Source organism: Prionailurus bengalensis, chromosome C1, assembly GCF_016509475.1.
Source record: "Prionailurus bengalensis isolate Pbe53 chromosome C1, Fcat_Pben_1.1_paternal_pri, whole genome shotgun sequence".
NCBI lineage: Eukaryota > Metazoa > Chordata > Mammalia > Carnivora > Felidae > Prionailurus > Prionailurus bengalensis.
Window position 1 is genome coordinate 211,319,314 of NC_057345.1, and position 23,172 is coordinate 211,342,485.

At 42.4% G+C, this 23,172-nt stretch overlaps 1 protein-coding gene across 2 annotated transcripts in view; it reads left to right on the forward strand.

Annotated features, from left to right (window-relative positions):
- LOC122481854 (collagen alpha-3(IV) chain-like) overlaps positions 1-23,172 on the forward strand; it is a 140,161-nt gene that overhangs the window by 83,720 nt on the left and 33,269 nt on the right. For both annotated transcript variants that reach the window (XM_043578013.1, XM_043578015.1), the window contains exons 15-28: positions 393-452; positions 1,872-1,916; positions 2,194-2,247; positions 3,127-3,168; positions 5,247-5,331; positions 6,522-6,557; positions 8,229-8,393; positions 12,476-12,568; positions 13,561-13,656; positions 17,045-17,115; positions 17,905-18,087; positions 20,182-20,350; positions 22,282-22,374; positions 23,030-23,131. In XM_043578013.1, coding sequence (XP_043433948.1) covers positions 393-452; positions 1,872-1,916; positions 2,194-2,247; positions 3,127-3,168; positions 5,247-5,331; positions 6,522-6,557; positions 8,229-8,393; positions 12,476-12,568; positions 13,561-13,656; positions 17,045-17,115; positions 17,905-18,087; positions 20,182-20,350; positions 22,282-22,374; positions 23,030-23,131 — 1,294 coding nt within the window. The remainder of the gene's footprint in view (positions 1-392; positions 453-1,871; positions 1,917-2,193; positions 2,248-3,126; positions 3,169-5,246; positions 5,332-6,521; positions 6,558-8,228; positions 8,394-12,475; positions 12,569-13,560; positions 13,657-17,044; positions 17,116-17,904; positions 18,088-20,181; positions 20,351-22,281; positions 22,375-23,029; positions 23,132-23,172) is intronic.

Consider the following 23,172-nt stretch of genomic DNA (forward strand, 5'->3'; position numbering starts at 1 on the left):
ATTCCACATATGAGTGAAAACATGATATCTGTCTTTGACTGACTTATTTTACTTAGCATAATACCCTCCAGTTCCAGCCATGTTGTTGCAAATGGCAAGATTTCATTCTTTTGTCATTGCCAAGTAGTATTCCATTGTGCCTATATATGCCACAGCTTCTTTATCCATTCATCAGTTGATGGGCATTTGGGCTCTTTCCATATAGCATCTTGTATTTTAGCATTTATTTTTAAACGAATACTTACAAATAAGATTTCCCTCTTAGATGGACCATGATTTTAACATTTTTAAAATATAACAGAATAATCAGAAGGAAAAAGTTAATGGCAATCAAGATAAGTAAAAAAAAAATCAATAATATGTACAACTTGATATAACTCTCATTAATACAGGGACCGCCTGGGGAATCTTATGGAGCTGAAAAAGGTGCTCCTGGAGAACCTGGCCCGCAGGTAAATTGGGAAATTCAGTGTCATGTGCAGCCTGTATTAGTAAATACTCAGGACTATTTAGGAAGCAAGTGTAAGATACCCATCTCAAACTAGCTTAGATTTTTATAAGTTTTTTAAAGATTTAGGAAATATGGGGTGCCTGGGTGGTTTAGTCGGTTAAGCGTCTGACTCTGGCTCAGGTCATGATTTTGTAGTTTGTGAGTTTGAGCCCTGGGTCCAGCTCTATGCTGACAGCTTGAAGCCTGGAGCCTGCTTCCTATCTGTGTCTTCCTCTCTCTCCACCTCTCTCCTGCTCATCATGCTCTGTCTCTTTCTCTCAAAAATAAGTAAATATTTTAAAAAATTTAAGAAATGAGACTTATTTGTTCAAGTAGCTGAGAAGTTTAAGGCTGAAACAGCCTTCAAGGACTTCAGAGCCTGAAACAATATGGCGGGGGGCGGGGCCCTCCATACCATTTCTCCCCCTCTGTGTGCATTGATTGGCCTCATGCTCTCCTCTGACAATGACCTTCTTCCTTGTAGGTGGCAATAGAGAGAAAAGGTGAGAAGTTCAGATTAATGGCATCCAAGGAGACGGTGTGTTTCCCTGTGGCCATTAATAAAACCCCAGAGAATCTCTCTAATTGACCCAACTTGGTTCTATGCCTCACTCTGGAAAGCGAACTGTGGCCAGGAAGAAGTTTCCAGGGTTGGCCAGACCAGCGGGGTCAGGGTTATTGTGACTGAGAACCCCATCAGAATCACACAGAGTGAGGGAACGGCCGCTCCCCAAAGAAAATGGGACATGCTATGACATGGGTAGTGGGGACACTGAAGTCGCCAGGGTCCACTCACCCGGCCAGCTCTATTTTTAGAAATATTTAACCACATATATTGTGTTTAAATTCTAAAAATTTTACATTGAGAAAAGTGTATATTTTTCTAAGAAAAAATAGTATGGTTTTTATTCTGTCATGGAGAGTAGACTTCATAATAGGTCATCCAAAAGCCCTGTCTGTCTAGAACACTGCACCATATTTTTATAAGTATGTTCAAATACAGGCATATCTGCAGTTCGGGGAATTGCCAACATTTCGAATAGTTTGTGAACACCTCCCTCTTTCTAAGCTTTTTTGTCCACTCCTCTGCTTTTTCAAGTTTTCTTCCAAGCTTGGGTGGATAGTATTAGATCTCACTGAAGCTTAGCTCTTAATTTCCAATCTTCCTTCCACTGACCACCCCTGATTTCCCCTTCTGACTGGCTCTGCCTTTCCCACCAAGAGAAGGTCATGCGTGTTCCATGATTAGTAGTGTTTTTTTTTTTCTTCTAACAAATGGGTGGGGAGTCTCAGTCAGGCTCTCTTGCCCAAGGTCGAGAGGAGACGATCGTATCATTTAGGTAGGTTTCCATATTTATTAAATGATGTGTTTTTGTTTTAGGGAAAACCTGGAAAAGATGGAACCCCTGGTTTCCCTGGCACTGAGGTAAAGACATGATTTGGCCCATCGATGTTATTGAAATGTCAGTTCCATTCGGTGAAGAAGCACTCTGGGGAGTCATCAGTAGTTACTAATCTAGAAAAAGCATGTGGCCTTTTAAACCTACATTTGAAAATCAGAGTGCAACACCCTCACTGTGAAGAGAGACCATCTGAGCCATCCTAATTTTTCTTTGCCAAAAGGAGTTCCAACTGCTCTTGCTTCCCACAGAAGAAATCGACCCGTGGGCCTTCTGACCCATTCTCTCTGCTCTTTTCCACAGGGAGCCAAAGGCAACAGGGGCTTCCCTGGGTTACCAGGTGAAGACGGCATTAAGGTAATGCCCTCTCTAACATCCTCTTCTCCAGGCTCTTTTAACTGGTTGGCTTTTGCCCGCCCTTTCCCCACCATGCCCTGGAAATAGGTACAAGGAATTGCGACCAGTGTTCATTAAAATACCTTAGTTATATTTGTTAAGAGGAAGTGAGGGATGTGAAGTTTGCATGGACACCTGAAGGGCGGTTTTGTGGGAAAGATATAAAACTCGCTCTGTGTGGCAGAAGCTGGCTGACACAGTGACCAGTGAGATTTAGTTTCCTCGTGAGGAAGGAGCTGGAGAAGTCCTGCAGGCGAGGGTTTCTGGTCATCGGAGGGCAAGTGTAGGCTGAACCCCGTGAGTCTCAACCTGGGTCATGACATGCTGAAAGGTCACGATTAATGAATTGTGCACTGTAGTCCGTTTCATGTGTTGCCGACAACATGTTACAGACATTTTCAAATAATTGTTATGTGTAAGGATATGTGCAGATTCAAGATGTAACCTGTAATAAATAATATCACTTCCTGTCCAATTCTGAAAATGCCCTCTTGAGTAGGTAAGGAAGAGGGTGGGTTACAGGTGAGTTGGGACAGTGGGAACTGCATATAACTCACAGCCTGGTTTTGCCGTGCCTGAGATCTGGGCGAGAACGTGGGAATGTGTAATGCATAGAAACACCCTCTGAAGGTACTGGCACGGAGGGAATCTGGAAATCACTAGAACCACAGCTGCTTCTCAGGACCTTATTGACAGGATTCTTGCCCCAGATGTGGCCCTCCAGGGAAATAACCCAAAGTCAGTTTATTACTTAGCTGTGCATTTTGCTTTTTCAGTGTACCAAATGTATAGATATTTTGGATTAATGTACTCACAATTTGTAACTGTCTTTCAACACAGGGGTGGAAAGGGGACATTGGCCCTCCAGGATTCCGTGGTCCAGTAAGTGTAACTGAAGACAATGTCCGGTTGTCATGGGTGATCAAGTCCTCCAAAGCATCAAGGAAATTTTGAATCGGCGTCTCTCATTAACTGTTAAGATAGAGATGATAGTATTTACTTTTTTATCAAACCAAGGAAGAAAATAGCTGTTGTCATTATTTGTCCATTTGACAATGGATAAATATTTCTGTTTGGTCCTATGTGGTCTCTGGAAGGCACTAGCAATGCCCACCCTCGGCGGTGGGAAAGAAGAAAACCTTTGTTCAATCACACATGGCCCCAGGTGACCTGTGGCCTTGAGCAGAGCGGAGGGGTGCCGTGGAGGTCAGCTGGGGTACCCAGGGCAGAGGGAGCGAGCTCCACCCACTCCGTCTGGGCATGGGTATATGACATCCTGCACTTCTGGGCAGCACGAGCCCAACCAGGGCCAGCAGAAGCCACTGACCCCCAAGCCCAAGCTCCGTCTCAGCAGGCTGTCTCCTCTCTGCAGTGTGGATGTGGATTGCACTGATGTCTGTCAGCTCCTGACTGCAGAGATAGAGGACATTCTCTATTTTGTGACCCTGTCGCTTAAGGAGATGAGTAAAAGAGATCTGGGCTCTGACTTCCAGTATCCCTTGGTCTCCTGCCTTAAAGGACGGTGGTTCTCACGTTCAATGCGCTGAGTGGAGCCGCCATTCAGGAAGGACGGTGGTAGTAGGAGAGTCGGGGGGTGGGGGGGAGGGGGCCCCATTCCTAACACCGTTCTCAGACCCCTCAGCCTAAGTAATTTCACTAAGCGAAGTAACTGGAGGAAGGTCCTGGAAATTCTCACCTTCACACAACAAGTAAGTGACTCAGATGCAAATAGCCCCAAAATACCTTTATGGAGTTGCTGGGAAGAATAATTGGGCCTTAGGGTGAAAGCACTTAGCCAACCCTTGGCAGGTGCACATATGCCATTATGGATTTTGATGGAGATTATTATATCATCATTACTGTTATTATTGTGAGTTATTTTTTGTGACTGTGTACATAGCGTTTAACCACAATACTCTTGTTACCTCTTTTTTAAACGAGCCAGCAAAGTCATGGGCCCCGCGCAGCATACAGGAAAACAAAACAAAAAACGAACCTTTTCTTTTCCCCTCTTCTTTCATTGAAGATAAATGTACCAAGTTCTAAATGAAATCTCCTTGCCAGTTGCGCTGGAGAGGAATTAGCATTCCCAGTTTGCTGTGTGTATGTGTTTTAATTCCAGTTTCTATTATCGTCCTTGGAAATTCTGCTTACGAAGTAGATGGTTAAAGACCAACAGTAGGTCCACTGAGCATGTCAGAAACAAGAGTCCTCAATTATTGCAAGTCATTGGTATCCTGAAATTTAAAGAAACAATCAGAGTATTTTTTGATGTGTGGGTCCCAACAGACTCTGAAATAAAGTTAGCCCATGAGGACAAGTGTTTTTAAAAAGTGAAATAGAATAGGGCCACCTGGGTGGCTCAGTCAGTTGAGCATCCGACTTCAGCTCAGGTCATGATCCTACGGTTCGATTTGTGGGTGTGAGCCCCGCATCGGGCTCTGTGCTGTCAGCCCAAGAGCCTGGAGCCTACTCCTGATTCTGTGTCTCCCTCTCTGTCTGCTCCTCCTCTCTCTCTCTCTCAAAAATAAATAAACATTAAAAAAAAAAATTAGGTGAGATAGAATATACTGAAAAATCAGCATTGATCAAATGTCAAAATGGTAAGTCACTGTTTGTGAAACTTCAATTTCTGCATACATATTCACACATATCTAGATATGTATGTGTGTATATTTAAAACTATGAGTATGTGAGCTAGGTCACATCATAAAATGTATTTCTAGCTGAAAGCCCATGAAGTATATGATACCATGATAGCAGAAACATCAACTTTTATCTTTACATGTATCCATTATGTATATATGACTACCATATTTCTGCTAACACATAAACCTATGGATTCAGGAAGATAAGGAAAATAGCATTTGGGCCAAAATAAAAGACATTGGAATATGGCATTTGGTGAGCTCTCCATAAATAGCTATCTTTTCTCTTTATTTGTTTCTTTTTCCTTTAAGACAGAATATTATGATGCATACCAGGAAAAAGGGGATGTAGGAATTCCAGGCCCACCAGGCCCCAAAGGAGCTCGTGGCCCACAGGGTGAGGATAAATTTCTTCCTAAAGCGTTTGCTGCCTATTTCCATGTGTTTCTCTCCAGGCAACATGTAACATATGCTTATAGACCTAGAATTTGCAGGGCGGGGGGGGGGGGGGGGGGGGGGGGGAAGAGAGGTCTCCCAATTTTCATGGCCTCCTAATTTTCATACTTTTATATGAATATTCCATAGGTGCTATACCACAGAAGGTAGTTAAATTCTTTGTGTGTGCAAGCATGAAGTTCAGGTCGGACAAGAAAACACTAATAATGGCCAGAGGGCAGGAGGAGGGAACGTAAAGAATCAGCAATCTTAGTGGGATACAAAAGAAAAAATGGAGACCCTGAAAAACCGTAATTTGAGCAAATCCATATAATAGTGACAAGAAGGGACTGAAACCTGGGGTTTCCCAACTCCTGGCACCATGAAGCAGAGTCACATTTATTAGATTCTGTCCCTTTGGGTAGATACATTGGAAAGGTCTAAGCCAAGAGCTCTCCTCTCTGGTTACACATCAGAATCCCTGGGAACTTCTAAAAACATGCCAAGTCCCATCCCTGTGATTCTGATGCAACTGTCTGGAGGTGAGGGCGGGGAGAGGGGGGAGGCTGAGCACTGGTAGATTGCAAAAGCTCTCCAGATTATTCTAGTGTGTAGCCAGGATCGAGAACCACTGATCTGAGGCAAATTATTGATACACATAAGATTTCAAAGGAGAATTTCACTCAAAAGAGTAAAAATACCTAGCATTCTTAAATAAATGGACAGATAAGTATAGCTACAGACACAGATTTTTTTTAATCTGATATATGGTCACTATAAATCCCTTCCATGTATCCAAGAATTAGAACCCCGTGCGATGTTATTGGAGATGGAATACCATCTTCTAGCACCTGAACCATTCCAACAAAGTGTCACATACACAGCAGGCTCCTCGTAGATCTCTGTGGAATTGTTTGAAGGTGCAGAGGTGGCATGATTCACTTTTGAATGTTAGGCATCTAAGACTAGTTCCTTCTCTGCGGTTTGTCTCAATCAGCGAAGTTTTCCTTTATCTGTCTCTGTGGGAGTAGAGAAAAAGTATGAAAATATTTATTATTAATTATTACGATATTGTCACCCAAGATTTCAAAAATGGGGGGAGGGGAGTGTTTATATCCTTGCCAGCGATTAATTACTGTTACGGATTTATAGGTCCCAGTGGTCCTCCTGGAGTTCCTGGAAGTGCTGGTAGGTACCTGCATCTCAGGGCATCAACAGAAATGCTCTTAAAAGGAAAATCACCTTTGCACTGCTTGCATAAGACAGATGTTTCACTAACGGGGCCAAAAGTGTTTCCAGCTTCCTAATTGTTAACTTTGTGATTTACCGCGGAAATGGGGGTGGGGGGAGTGAAAATGGACACAAAGTAACTTAGAAATGCTCTTTTTTTTTTTTTTACTTCTCAGCGGTTGTAACTAAGTGTAACACAATAACTGAAGCCTCCAAGCTCAGAGGAGGCACAGAGGTAGAAAACAGTAATTTGCAGTCATTAGGCTGGCTAAAAAAAGAGAGTTTTCATAGTGTATCCCATCTTGCATAAGATGCATAGATTATACTATGTATATATATGTATATACATAGATATACATATATACATAGAATATATATATATTCATGTGAAGTTTTAAATTTCACAGTACATTATTTACAGACATGCAGACAATTCCATAAAGTATAAAAACATCCATGAGTCACAGGAGTGGTTGCCTCTTGAGAGAGGAAGACGAGGACCAAGGACGTTTAATCAAGGATTAACCTCAGTGGCTTCAATTATAACTGTAATGACATCACGTGTCACTTTGTAGAGGAAACGAAACCATGAAAAAAGCAGCAAAGATTTGATAAGCCTGCTGTTGATTATAATTTTCTCTACACCATGTTGTGTATTAAACTATTACATAATTTTGAAAATGAATTAAAATTAAGCAGATCGCAGAACTATATGTTTCTTATAATCCCATTGTTAAAAAACATAGATAAACGGATAAATATTATGTGTATTTGCATGTGCATGGAAAAATACACCAAGTTGGAATACAAAATGATGTATCAGAGGTCTGGCCAAAGATTAGGGAGGACTTTTTTCTCTACTCCCGACCCCCCAAGTAATGAATCAGCCCCTTTAGGAAGCAGCGAGTAAAAGTTACAAAGCTCTAAAACGGACATCAAACAGATAGATTTGCTTTTATGGCAAAATCTTTATGGTCAATAATCAGAAATAATCAGTCATTACCCCTGCTGGTTTCATAGCCCTATGGTGATGAGGTCTCTCTTCTTCACAGTTAAACTGCTTGCAAGGCAGAGATTCGAGACTTATCCCCTCTTCATGTCCTTGTCACCTTATGAGGGACAGATGAGCTTTGTGTCACCTGGCTTGGCTTCTCTCCCAGGAGATGCCTGCCTCCCCCCATCACGCCCTTTTATAACTAAGACAATGGCTGTGGGAATAAGGTCCAGTGACAGTGGTCTCTCTTTCTCATTTGGGACACTGAAAGATTGGTATCTTCTAGTCTTTAATGAAAAAACATCCACAAAACCGCATATACTGAAGAATTTATCATGAGGTTCTTTTAAAGAAAAAGACGACAGTGCACCCCTAACTCGGTCTCAGTCCCTTGTAATACATTATAGAAATTACCTCATGGAACTGGAGCATTCTGAGCTTTGCTGACCTGTGATCGTTTAGCAAAGCCACAGATGAACGAAGGAAGATATTCTCTCTTTGTTTTATATGTTTTATATACCTCTTGATGGGGCAACTTTTATTAATAAGAACATATTATATTTTGCAATTGAAAGATAACATGTGTGAATCGGGGAAAAAATTTAAAATATGCTAAAATGATTCTTTTCTCCAAGGGTCGTCGAGGCCTGGCCTCAGAGGAGCCCCTGGATTCCCAGGCGTGAAAGGAAGGAAAGGGGAAAGAGGACCCCCGGGAAAGAATGCAGTGGGGCCTCCTGGGTCCCCGGGTTGTCCTGGGGCACCAGGCCCCACAGGGTCGCCGGGATACCCAGGACCACCAGGTGGGTACCTAACGGGGCCCCTTTTGTGGACATGGCCCAAGTGACAGATGTGTGCAGATCAGCGGCGATGGAGAAGCTTACTTGCAGCTTGGCCATCCGTCCGTGTGGGTCTTAGGAGCCATCTTCCTGCTGGTGTTTCGTCGCATTAACTGTGAAAACAGCTCTGGTGGAATGGTGGCTTTGCAGGTGCAGCAAAGCTTTAGGCTGAGTTCCCACGGAGGGCACAGTGGGAGGCAGGAGCAAGGGGGAGCGAAGCAGAGAAGGGGGTGACCAAGTTTGCCACTGCTTGTTCAGTCCCTGGAGAATATCCTCCAAGAAGCTGTGTTAACTTTGTTTCAGGACAGTCTGTCCCAGAGGAAACAGAGGCAAGAATTTATCCACCTGTTCCTATTAATCAGGGGTCAAGAATATATCCCACGGGACCAGACTAACCAACCCCCCTCCCACGCACACACACACACTTCCAGGCTGTGTTGGCATGGCTCCCAGGGCATCCTATGCCCTGGCATCAGCGTGTGGGCTGGAGGTGTGCGGCAAGGGCACGAGGCAAGATCCTGCCAGGTCAAGTTGGGGCAGAGACCACAGAGCTGCCGCCTGGAGGATGTGAAGTTCTGGAAGTTCTGATGCCCGGGGGTGTCCTCTCCTCTGCATCAACCTGTAAAGGCACCTAGCACTCTGTGTTGGCCGGTAGGCACACACAACCTCGGAACATGTGGGTCACTCTTTGTGTCCCAAACACCTCTCTGGAAGCTGCCTTGTAGGTCTTGTGCTTTGTACTCAACCCTCCTAATAGCCTTAAGAATTTTCTACCTGTCAAGGATTTTCTTTTGTTTGTTTGTTTGTTTGTTTACCCATTTTGAGAGAGAGGGGGAGAGGCTGCATGAGTGAGGGAGGGGCAGAGAGAGAGGGAGAGAGACAGCCCCAAGCAGGTTGTGCACAGTCAGCAATGGAGCCCACTCAGGGCTCGATCTCACGAACCAACTATGAGACCATGACCTGAGCCAAAATCGAGTCGGATTGCTTAACTGACTGAGCCACCCAGGGGCTCCAGGAATTTTGTTTTTAAGAAAGGAAGGATGTATTATTTATAGATAGTTCGATTATAAACTTGGAAAATCCAAAAGAATAATCCGGAAAACTCTTAGTGTTAATAAGACAATTCAGGTAAATGTCTGGCTATCTGAGCAATATTTGAGAAAGAACAGAAGCTTCCCTTTGGGCCAATAGCTATTTAAGAAACTATCCCATTAATAAAAAGATACAATATCCAAGAACAAAAGCTGTTAAGCTATGGCGTGAACCAACGTGGAAAACAAAGCAAAACTAAACTGAAACGTTTCACCGTGTTGAGGTTGAACAATTTCTAGTCCTCGGAGTCTTTTTCAGGATGTGGGTTTAGGATGCTCATGTTGCGGAAGATGAACCTGATGAACCTGTTCTTGGATATTGTATCTTTTTATTAATGGGATAATTTCTTAAATAGCTATTGGCCTAAAGGGAAGCTTCTATTCTTTCTCAAATATTGCTCAAGTAGCCAGACATTTACCTGAATTATTAACACTAACATCTTGTAGCTAATGAGTGCCACAGTCGGGGTGCTGCAGTAATGCAGCCCCTTCCCTGGCCCACCATGCATCCTCTCTCCTCCAAGACAACGCTGGCTTCCTATCTTTTGCCAAACAACACCCTTCGTCTGCCCTTCGAGTCGCACCTTCAAGTTCAAGCCCAACAGGGAGTGTTCACTGAGCCCACATCCTGTAACACCCGAGCTTATCCAGTAGGAGAGTTTTTCACGTTACCTGTCATTATCAGTTTCCCCTACAAGACTCAAAGCTCTTGGAGGTCAGAGACAGTGTCTAGTTTGCTGTTTTAAGCCGAGAACGTAGCACAGGGAGCTGGAACGTTGTAAGTACTCAAGTATTTGTTGAAATGAGTATGACAGGAGCATGAAAATGTTTAAGTAAATACAAATGTATCAATGTGTAAATACACATATGACTACATTAAGTATAAAACTGCCGTTAGATTTTATTGTTTAAAGATAACTATCCAGTCATTCTAAAGACATAGAAAACTGGATCACAAAACGAACCTTCCTTTCCAAGTCAAACAGACATTACATGGACCACATTCCATCTCAGTTAAATGTTTCCACTGGTACCTTGTTGCTCTGAAATTTGGGGCAGCTGTAGGTACCATTTTCAAATATTTAGTTTCATCAGTATTGCCTTGTGCCTACATTTGAAATGGCAAGACCAAAAATTTGGTCATAGAACAGAAGAACCGAAGAGAACGAGCTGTTTGTTGTCGCATTATAGTACCATATGCTTGTGGAAGGACTGGAAAGAGCTTTCTTGAAGACCCACATTAGGAATGAAAGGCTCAGGGGCACCTGGGTGGCTCAGTCAGTTAAGTGTCTGACCCTTGATTTCTTTTTTTTTTTTTTAACTTGTTTTACTTTTTATTTTTTTTAATTTACATCCAAATTAGTTAGCATATAGTGCAACAATGCTTTCAGGAGTAGATTCCTTAGTGTCCCTTACCCATTTAGCCCATCTCCCCTCCCACAACCCCTCCAGTAACCCTCAGTTTGTTCTCCATATTTATGAGCCTCTTCTGGTTTGCCCCCTCCCTGTTTTTATATTATTTTTGTTTCCCTTCCCTTATGTTCATCTGTTTTGTCTCTTAAAGCCCTCATAGGAGTGAAGTCATATGATTTTTGTCTTCTCTGACTAATTTCACTTAGCATAATACCCTCCAGTTCCATCCACGTAGTCGCCAATGGCAAGATTTCATTCTTTTTGAGTGCTGAGTAATACTCCATTGTGTATCTCTACCACATCTTCTTTATCCATTCATCCATCGATGGCCATTTGGGCTCTTTCCATACTTTGGCTGTTGTTGATAGTGCTGCTATAAACATGGGGGTGCATGTGTCCCTTCGAAACAGGACACCTGTATCCCTTGGATAAATGACTCTTGATTTCTTCGGCTCAGGTCATAATCTCACAGTTCGTGAGACTGAGTCTCAAGTAGGGCTCTGTGCTGACAGCGTGGAGCCTGCTTGGGATTCTCTCTCTCTCTCTCTCTCTCTCTCTCTCTCTCTCAGAATGAATAAATAAACTTTTTTTAAGAATGACGAACTTGGGGCGCCTGGGTGGCTCAGTCGGTTAAGCATCCGACTTCAGCTCAGGTCACGATCTCGTGGTCCGTGAGTTTGAGCCCCGCGTCGGGCTCTGGGCTGATTGCTCAGAGCCTGGAGCCTGCTTCCGATTCTGTGTCTCCCTCTCTCTCTGCCCCTCCCCTGTTCATGCTCTGTCTCTCTCTGTCTCAAAAATAAATTTTAAAAAGTTAAAAAAATTAAAAAAAAAATGACGAACTTGATAGATGTGAATAAGCAATACAGAGAAAACAGATGACATTCTGTCAGAACTTTTTCACTCAGTCTGTATGAGGCATCTACTATGTATCAGGAAGATTCAAGGTATCCAAGATATATAGAAAAATGAGATTTGACCCTTTGCCTAAAAATGTTAAAAGAATAGTCTGGAAATAATTAGAAGTAACTGAATAAAATAACACGAGTTGATTATATGATAAGAAATAACCATATAACGAGCTTTCAAAGAATCACTGCACCAGTATTAAAAAATATCACTTGTGTGGGCCCCTGGGTAGCTCAGTCTTAGGCATGCAGCTCAGGTAATGATCTCACAGTTGTGAGATCAAGCCCTGCATCCGGTCCCATACTGAGCATTGGGATTCTCTCTCTCTCCCTCTCTCTCTCTGCCCCTCTCCTACTCTCACACACACACACAGACACACGCACATGCACACACACACACGCACGCTCTCTCGCTCTCTCTCAAAATAAATAAACTTAAAAAAATCACATGTGTAATGAGAAAGGAAAAGCTGGTCAACATGCTTCAGTCTTCAGTGTAGATGAACCTTCAAAAGACTCAGCTTCTAAAACAAATATGGGGGAGTGCGTATAAAATAATGCATAGTGCAGAAACGTGCTAATTGAACAAAAACACATAAAGAGATAAAAATCAAGTTCTGGTGTTGTCTTTTTGCAGGTGACATCATTTTTCGCAAAGGTCCACCTGGAGATAGTGGACTTCCAGGCCCTATAGGGTTTCCAGGAATCCCAGGAGTTGATGGGCCCAAAGGTTGGTTCAGTCAATGGTTGTTCTATTCAAGTAAGCCATGCTCGTCATCATTACTGTCCCCATTTGATTCCTCCCCCACCAAAACAACAATGATCCCAAACTGCAGCAGTCAAGGCTGGCCTCTTTTCCAGAAGAATTACCTCGAAGTTTTCATTTATCTATAAATCAATCATTTATTTAGCACCCGTGCAATAAATTGTTGGATGTTCCTGGAATATGAGTATTATCCTGCACTGAAGGAGAGAGGTGGCTGTAATATAGGATGTTTTATGCTTGACTCAGGATTTCCTCTGAGAACATTAAGAAGGTCAGATGGATAAAGTAAGCAGTTCTAATAGATGAATGACTTTTTATTAATATGTACAATGTCTGGGGCCCTTGGGTGGCTCATTTGGTTAAGCACCCGACTCTTAATTTCGGCTCCGTCATCATCTCATGCTTTGTGAGATCAAGCCCCCGAGTCGGGCACCATGCTGGCAGCGAGGAGCCTGCTTGGGATTCTCTCTCTCTTCTCTCTGCCTCTCCCCACCCTCAAAAATAAATAAACTTAGGGGCGCCTGGGTGGCGCAGTCAGTTAAGCGTCCGACTTCAGCCAGGTCACGATCTCGCGGTCCGGGAGTTCGAGCCCCGCGTCAGGCTCTGGGCTGATGGCTCAGAGCCTGGAGCCTGTTTCCGATTCTGTGTCTCCCTCTCTCTCTGCCCCTCCCCCGTTCATGCTCTGTCTCTCTCTGTCCCAAAAATAAATAAACGTTGAAAAAAAAAATTTAAAAAAAATAAATAAACTTAAATATATATATATAATAAAATAAAAATCAACAACATAAAAAAAATGCAGTGTCCTAGATGATTTTCACTACACACACAAACACGCACACACACACACACACACACACACAAATCTTAATGTAATAAATGATTGTGTGGTTAGGAAGTATCTGTCCTTTCTGAGGACTAGATGTGGGTTTATGAGTAACAAGCTGCTATCATTGCAGGGGAACCAGGCCTCCTGTGCATCCAGTGTCCTTGTGTCCCAGGGCCTCCGGGCCTCCCAGGATTGCCGGGGTTAGATGGCGTGAAAGGAATCCCAGGTACAAAAGGGTCAGCTCCCTGGGTGGTTAAAAAAAAAGGTATCAGGCTTCTGAATGTCAGTGATGGGGTTTCCCTGAATTTGGAGATTTTCAAACGTATACTCAGTTAACATAAAGTAAGCCGAAATAACACAGAAACTGGCCTTTTCCCCTTTTCCGTTTTAGTTGCCGAATTCTAGCAAACCATGGTATTCCCCAGGAATTGTAGACTGGGGTTCCTACAGAGATCCAGCAGGTAACTTGGAGGAGTGAGGCAGCCATACCAAACACACACCACTTTTTTCTTCCATAAAGAAATAAGCTCTCTCTCTCTCTTTTTTTTCCTTAAAAGACACAATTCTCTTCAGTCTGTTTGGGGTTTTTTTGTTTGTTTGTTTTTTAATCCCCACTTTTGGTAGAGTCATGGGCATAGGCACTGTCATTCAGGACACAAGTACAAGGGCACCTGGGTGGCTCAGTCGGTTGAGGGTCTGGCTCTTGATTTTGGCTCAGGTCTTGATCTCATGGTTCTTGAGATCGATCCCTACATCGGGCTCCACGCTGACATTGCAGAACCTGCTTGGGATTCTCTCCCTGTCTCTCTGCCCCACCCCGCTCACACTCTCTCTCAAAATAAATAAATAAGCTTAAAAAAAAAAGGATACAAATGCAATAAAAAAAAAAAAGCACACCAGTGGGGCACAGTAGGGAGTGGAGAGGACTGTGGTAAACTGGAAGGCACATTGGAGGGGGCCATCGTGCACCAGCTCCGGTCTGTTGTTACTGGCAGCACTTTAGGCCCGTGTTGATAAATCTTCCAATTTTTCATGAGAAGAAAGAAACTCGGGTTTTTAGCTGAAATCTCATTTTTTTTTTCAAAATTTGCTAACTCCATTTTTGAAAGAAAAAAACCATCCGCTAGGCCAATATTCTGCGAGCTAAACAGAGCCTGTGTTGCTTCTCTTCTGGACGTCCGTGCCAGACCAGGACTCGCCACCCCACAGGGTTGCTTCAGACTGTCCACTGTCTCTGCTGTCCCACCTCCCCTTTCTCGGTCACAGAACTGGCCATGGACAAAAATCTCGAGGTAGAGAAAGTCTCTACTCATTAGTTGGGTTCCTCTGCTGCTGGTACCTCTCCCCTGGCTACTCAGGGCCTCTGTCCCACGGTGTCACGTGCAGTCCTGGTTTTGCCATGACCACCTTGGTCTGCTAGGTGTCGTATGGACCTCCATGCCTATTCCTCACCTCAGTCCTACAGGTAAGTGCTGTCATTGACCCCGTTTGACAGATGAGGAAGCTGAGGCGTAAGGTGGCATAGCTCATAAGTGGTAAAGCCTGGACTGAAATCCACTCCTCCTGAGCCATGCTCCTGCTCTCTACGCTGGCATCCTTCAATCGCTGTGCCAAGGGCTTCCCTTTGAAGCAAGTGAATCCAAAGGTCTACCTGGCAACACCGATCAGGGAATATTTGTATGTTACCACCATCGGGTAGACATTTGCATTGGCACAGGGGCTTCGGGAAGCGGGGTCACCGTCCAAAGAAGAAATGCTAATGGTGGCAGATGCAGGCACTGTGGCCAGCTGAGAGAGGACACGCATTCAGCCAGGGTCCTTTGCCACGCTCACATCATTCCTGTTCCTTTATAAATGCCTTCGTTACTTTGCCATCTCTGCCCCCTGACTCTCTGAGACAGGCTTGAGAGGGGAGAAGCGGGGGAGGCAAAGAGGGGGTGAAGGGTGGGTATAACGGGCCCTCTGTCCCTCATGCTGTTCCTATTCGGTGCCTAAGACTCTAGGTGAAATGTTCTATTAAAATAAAAACTGGGGGCGCCTGGGTGGCGCAGTCGGTTAAGCATCCGACTTCAGCCAGGTCATGATCTCGCGGTCCGTGAGTTCAAGCCCCGCGTCGGGCTCTGGGCTGATGGCTCAGAGCCTGGAGCCTGTTTCTGATTCTGTGTCTCCCTCTCTCTCTGCCCCTCCCCCATTCATGCTCTGTCTCTCTCTGTCCCAAAAATAAATAAACGTTGAAAAAAAAATAAAAATAAAATAAAATAAAAACTGACAGAAAGGGAAGGAGCAAGGGAGACAGGGAGGGAAAGAATGGAAGGAAAGCAATGATTATTTTTCTACATTCCCCTTGAGTGACCCAAGGGTAGAATGTGGGTGGGCAGCTCGCTGCTGCTGACCCAGTAGTTGTGTTGTATTTTCCTTGATTTCTCTACACTTGACATACTACAGGTGCAGCTCAAAGAAGATGCATAAACAGTGAAAGCATCTGGATTACTATCAAAAAACATACCCTGACTCGAATCTTGCAAAACATAAAATCGGAATATCCATTTATTAATACATTGGCTTGAGATCTGCCCAAAAGACCCTCTAAAGGGTCTTTACAGTATATCCTTACGGATACACTTACATAGGAAGCGTAAAATTGTACAGCAAAATGCAATTTGGCAACAGATGCCCAGAGCCTCAGAAAAGTTTGTGTCCATTTTGTCTTGCGCTTACACTTTTAGAAATTTATTTAAATTATTAGAAAAATCTGGAGCACTAACTATCTAGAGATATTTACTATAACATTGTTTACTACAATGCTGAAAAGTTGAAAAATGATCCAAATTCTAAAATAGCAGCTGGCTGAATAAATGTTGGTTGATCCACACATTAGGCTACTCTGCGGCCATTTAAAGCGAAGCTATAAATCTGTATTTATTGACATATGTATAGATTCCAAAATGCCATGTATACATTCAGCACGTTATGGATATAAAATTTAAGAGTGCCATACATCAAAATTTTAGCAAATATTGTCCTCTGGTGGTAGATCTATAAGTGATTTTTATTCTCTTCTTTCTGAATCTGTTTTTCACAAGGAGCATATATTGCTTTTTTGATCAAAAAATAAACCTGTCTCCTTAAAACTATAAAGACAAGAATTTTAGGGAGGCAAGCATTTTTTTTTTTTTATATTTTTTAAAAAATTTTTTTTTTTCAACGTTTATTTATTTTTGGGACAGAGAGAGACAGAGCATGAACGGGGGAGGGGCAGAGAGAGAGGGAGACACAGAATCGGAAACAGGCTCCAGGCTCCGAGCCATCAGCCCAGAGCCCGACGCGGGGCTCGAACTCCCGGACCGCGAGATCGTGACCTGGCTGAAGTCGGGCGCTTAACCGACTGCGCCACCCAGGCGCCCCGGGAGGCAAGCATTTTTTAAATGCTTTTTTTTTTACATCATCTCTTGTTCCAGTTATTTACTCTCATCCTCTCCCTGCCCTCTGTGTTTTGAGATAGAAATTGTCTTTCTTTCCTCAGAAGAAAGCAGCCTATTTCCTGCAACTCCTGCATTACCTGGGCTACTCAGAGTTGGTATTCAACAAATATTTAATAATTCACTGCTTTGCAGGCGGACAAGGGCCAGCTGGCAGTAAAGGAAGCCCAGGGTCCCCAGGAAGTGCGGGTCTTCCCGGATATCCAGTAAGATTTCATGCTTTGGGAGCTTTCGTTTCAATTTGGGTAACAGCATGTTCTGGAAGTACAGTAGCACCACACATAGGTTATCAGTTTGGTGCCTGGCAAAGAGTACTTAATATAAGAGCATTTAATAGAGACTTGATTAAATGAGTAAATGCATGATGTGTGAATAAGTGAATGAATTAATGAACTTTGAATCATTTAAAATGGATCAGAAGTAGAAGCAGATCTCTGGTTGCCTGGGCTGCGGTTGGGACAGGGCATGACTACAAATGGATCTGAAGGAATCCGAGGGAGTACCGGAAATGTTTTAACACTGTATTATGGCGATCATAGCATAAATGTACAAATGTACTAAAAATCATTGAACTGTATTCGTATAAAGATATATCTTATGATATGTAAATTATACCTCGATAAACTATTAGAAATTAAAGTTTTGACTATCACCGTGAGTCAGAGAGTTATACAGAGATATATATATTTCAATCAAATTATCCATAGATGCATGTTAAAATTTCCAATATTCTAACAGAATCTAAGTTACGATGATATCTGTGTCATATTGACCAATATTATTGTGTGTGTTGCATTGAATTGTGCTGAATTCCAGTTTTGAAAGCAAATAGGGAGGGGAAAAAAGCTTGAAATTATACTTGTAGGCTAAAGAAAGTGTCTGAAAAATATCCATGTTCATTACACTTGAAAAATTCTGGTTGCCTTTTTTTTTAAGATTGGCACAAGAACAGCTGTACCCAATTGCAATGCAGACTCGTTTCTGTACCGCCCTAGGGGTTCCCGGGTGCTCAGGGGGATCCAGGACTTAAAGGAGAAAAAGGGGAAGCACCTCAACCTGATGGACAAGTGGGTGCCCCAGGGGACCCTGGGCTCAAAGGGCATCCTGGAAGAAGAGGCTTGGATGGGATTCCTGGAACCCCCGGGGTAAAAGGATCACCAGGACCTAAAGGGGAACCGGTTGGTATCTAGCAACTTTTTTCGAATTACCCTCCCTACAACTGATATGCTCTGAAGTTACCACATTGGGTACTTTCCATTCATAAAATCCTTGGCCATTCAGCACAGTGCGTCCCTCTAACCGCACAATGAGGCATCTTCAAATGAGCAGTACTAACCAACCCCAACACATGTGTGTAGTATTTTGACACATAGGTAGCACTCATGGTGCTTTTAGCCCAAATAAAATTCTACATCGATAATGACCTTGTCTCCTACGCAAGTTACAATTCCACATTTATGTCCAATGAGTTTATAGACAAGTTTAGAAAATGATAAATAAGGGAACGTTTTGATCAATATCTTGAAGGCAATATGCATTCTTTGAAGTAAAAATAAATGCATAAAGCACAATTTTAGGAGGAGGTTAGTCAAATAAACAGATCAGATGTTTTGTCCTTTAAAATAGTTAAGCTTAGGGGCGCCTGGGTGGCGCAGTCGGTTAAGCGTCCGACTTCAGCCAGGTCACGATCTCGCGGTCTGTGAGTTCGAGCCCCGCGTCGGGCTCTGGGCTGATGGCTCAGAGCCTAGAGCCTGTTTCTGATTCTGTGTCTCCCTCTCTCTCTGCCCCTCCCCCGTTCATGCTCTGTCTCTCTCGGTCCCAAAAATAAATAAAAGTTGAAAAAAAAATTTTTTAAATAGTTAAGCTTAGGTAAGTTCTCTCTTTTCATGGGATAGGGATAGAATGTCTCACATGTGCACTTGAGAGATTCCTACGGGGATCTATTTGAAGATGTCAGGGGGCAGAGGCTGAGCACCTCCCCCGGTATATCTGGGAGAAGTTTGCCAGCCATGCTTCCCAGCCTGCCCCAGGAAATACCACTGTCTCCCAGAGTTCATCGGTGTTATCCAATTAAAAGAGTCCCACCTCGGACAGGAAAACTTGGCAAATAAATTTAAACATTTGTTTACAGACCCATTAATATCAGAATAAAGTGTGGCTCCCCAAGATCTAAATGTGGCCTATAATCTTCGTTGTACCTTTTTGACTACAAAATACTTTTGGGCTGAGAGCAGCTGGCAGGGCCAGTGCTTCTCAGACTCTGGGAAACAGCCAGGCTGTCCCCCCACCCCGGGTGGTAGTGATGCTTACAGAGGGACAGAGTCTAGAATTCTTTTGGTTTAGCACTAGTACAGTTCACATGATGCTTCCATTTGCGTCTTGCTAATTCTTTATTAAGTTCCAGTAAAAGTAATGTAAGAAAAAACTCAAGGAGGTAATGTGTTGAGTCTTAATGCCCTGTCATTATGGAAGAAGGAAAAACGAACAAACAAACAAAAAAAACATAAAAACACCGAGTCACTCAATGATCCTGAACAATGAAAAATCCAGTCAAATCTATTATTTGAGGCCATATTGGGATGGAAGAAGAACTCAATTATTATGTCATATTTAACTTGTTTAAAATACGCAAATCATCTCCAGAGTTATGGTCCTATGCAATTACAAAAAGATATTTTTTTTACAATTATATTATTTTATTCAATTTAAGCTATATAATCATGGAAAGTCAGTATTTTTACAGTTGGTATAAAACATACCTCTTATATAGCTTTCACCATTACCATTAAATCTTAAGACATAATCTAGCAAAAGATATTTTATAAGGAAAAAAATGAATACAGTCTATCTGGACCTGAATCTCCTTTGTAATGAAAACACCCGGTAAAAAACAAACAAATAAAAGTTTGCTGTGCTGGTTTTAGTTGAGAAATACGCTATTCACACGAATGTTAGCTCTAAAGCTATTTGAACTGTTGGCTGATTTGAACAGAGTCTTAGGGGCTGTTCTACGTATGACATCCCACCAGAAGACACAAGTGTGTGTCTTGAGAGACTTCCAAGTGAATGAAATGTTGCTGAAATCAAAGAGCACAGAACAGCAGAAACCATAGAGCGGTCTCATTTTAGTAACAATTCCCTTCAAATACCTGCTTTTTGATTCAAAATTTTCTCATTGGCTGCTTATCTGGTACTCGTATTCATGGTAAGATTAACCCGTGGAAGGAGATACTGGAATGAAGCACCATCCAAACATATTCCTGTTGTCACAGGCCCTGACTGGTGAGAAGGGGGACCAGGGTCCTCCAGGGGATCCTGGCACCCCTGGGCCCCCGGGACCTGCAGGACCACCTGGACCACCAGACTATGGACCTCAGGGAGAGCCTGGTCCAAAGGGTACCCAAGGAATTCCTGGAGCCCCCGGACCACCTGGAGAAGCCGGTTGGTTAGTTTTCTTTCCAGTCCTGTTTTCCTATGGAGTGGGTCTATGGTTCCTAGAGCAAGTAAAGCTCCCTCAAGACTAAAATGATGTATAGAAACTTACTTCTAATAAGTAGAATATGTCAACTCATAGACACTCAGAAAGAATATGTAGGATATGTCAGAGAAAACGTATTTTCTCTGTTACTGAGAAGTTCAGTTGAAACTTCCTACGATGGTCTATCTCCATATGCTAAACAGAAATATATGGAATGAGCGGCAATCAGTTATGACAAACAAAGGGGGGGGGGCGGAAATCTATGAAATTGATCCTGAGAAGCCCCTTCTGAGTCTCAAGCGTCCACTAATGTTGTTGCAAATTTATTCTTTTGACCCATAACCCAATAGACTGTTTACAAATAAAACTTCAAAATATCTAAGATAAATGAAGGATAGTTTTCTGACAATAGTCCTAAAGCCTCAGTAACTTTTGTGATCCACGTGTACTGAACATAGTTCGTGGATTCAGGAGGGATCTGATCCCCAGTGTTTGTCCGTGGCAGAGAACATGGCGGAAGATAAGAATTGCACATTGCTGACAGTTTTCAACAAATAATGCCACCATGTCATTTCTTTCTTCTAATAGCACTTTAAAGGGTGAGACTCAATAAACTAATGGCCTCCAAATTGTTTTATAGTATCCCTTATCAGTAAAAAAATATGCAAGTGCCTCTCCCCAGGCATTTCTGTATATTTTTTACATTGTATGCATGCATTTCTGTCCACACATGTGCATAAAGCTTTTTTTTGTGACTATATATATATATACATGTATATATATACACATATACATATGTATATACATATATACATACATATGTATATGTGTATATATATATATGTGTTTTTCTTCTGCACCTTACTTTTGAGGCTGCTATTCTAATCCAGGGATTGGCAAACCATGGCAGCCCATAGTCTAAATCCAGCCTACCGCATATTTATGTATGATCCACAAGCTAAAAGTGGTTTTTATATTTTCAAATGATTAGGGGAAAAAATCTTTTGAATAATACTTTGTGGTACATGAAAATTATATGAAATTCAAGTTTCAGTGTCCATAAATAACGTTTTCCTAGCACGTAGCCACCCTCATTCGTATCCATATTGTTCCTGGCTGTTCTCATGCTGCAGTGGCAGCGTTGAGTTATGGTATAGAGACCATTTGGACCACAAAGCCCAGATTATTTACTATCTGGCTCTTTACAGAAAAAGTTTTCCTGATCTCTCTTCTAATCCGTCTTCAAATCTTCTGTTCTTTCTACATGTGAATTTCTAGTGAAGGACTCCATTGTCGTAAAATACATTATCAAGAAGTTTTTCCCATCAAACTACTATAAACTTATTTTTTCCATAAATATACGGATAATTCAAATCACTAACATGTTTTTCATGTTGGCCAGCATAGCCACATTATCTCGAATTTTTGTGGACTGGGTAGGCATTATTTCCCCAATGACACATGAAGAAATTACCACAGAGGTTAAGATATGTGCCCAAGCCACACTTGATCTTTTGTTCAGCATGCCATACTTTCTTCCTGTGAAAACTAGTCACCCAATAAATAAAGAACCTACCAAATAAATATTCACTAACATTTACACTGAATTCCATATCATTGATTTTTTCCCTTTCAATAGACCGGCATTGAGTTGGGCTATAATTGAAGCTTAGACAATAGTAAATGCGTATAAATATTCATCAATTGAATAAGAAAGTTTCAATGGGTTGGTCATCTTTAAGCCAGTTTTAAAGCCTATGGAAGCAGAAACTATTTTTTATATTCCTTGGGATATGTTTATAAACCCCTTATAATTACATTTGCTCCCCCTGAACCAAAAAAAAAAAAAAGCTTCAAAATGCACACCAGTCTTATGATCACAAACTTTCTTAAGGTCCTAAGGGAGAATTCAGTGTTTCGACACCAGTACCAGGGCCCCCAGGACCTCCAGGGCTCCCTGGCCGTGCTGGCCCCCAAGGTCCGCCTGGTGAGTATCCCCTTTGTCACGTCTGGTGCACGACATCAAATGGCATCCTGATTGTCCTAGAAAAATATTGTCCCCTTTGTAAGGAAAAAATATATTTATTGGCTCTAAAAGAATGTAGAGGCTGGAGTCTGGTCAGATAACAAGCCAACAGGCGGGGGACTTGTTGTTGTTCTTTGAGATTAGCCAAATTATTCCCCATTGGTACTTCTGATTGAAAAAAAAAAAAAAAAAGGACTTGATATAATTACTTAAAAGGAACCCAAGAGCAGAACAGTCTTCATGGGTTTTTGGTGGGGGAATAAGTGACGTTTGCCAGTGGCTAATCAGGATAGTCCCCATTGCTTCTTCATTTGAAAATGTAACTGCTTTGCCAATTTGATCTAAAACTTAATTTTGCATGCATGGAGGGAGACGTGTGTAGTCCAAGATAGTTAGAATATTTCTTTTTAGGAATTAAGCTCTATCTTAAACATTATCTGTAGCTCCTAATGGAGCTACACTGGATAAGAATGGAGAGGAAGAGCATATAGTTGGGGTTATATTAAAATTATTTCTTAATTTCCAGAAAGGCCTAGGATGACACAGAAACTTAGACTTTTTGTCTCAAGGCAAGATGAAGGGAAGTACCTTATGTGGATGTGTGTGTGTTTTTAAGGTATCCCTGGATCCATAGGAAAATGTTATCCGGGTCTTCCTGGGCCTGATGGTGAACCAGGGATTCCAGGAATTGGCTTCCCTGGGCCCCCAGGACCTAAGGGTAGGTTTACAAATTTTAAAACATAGGGATCATTGTGGATG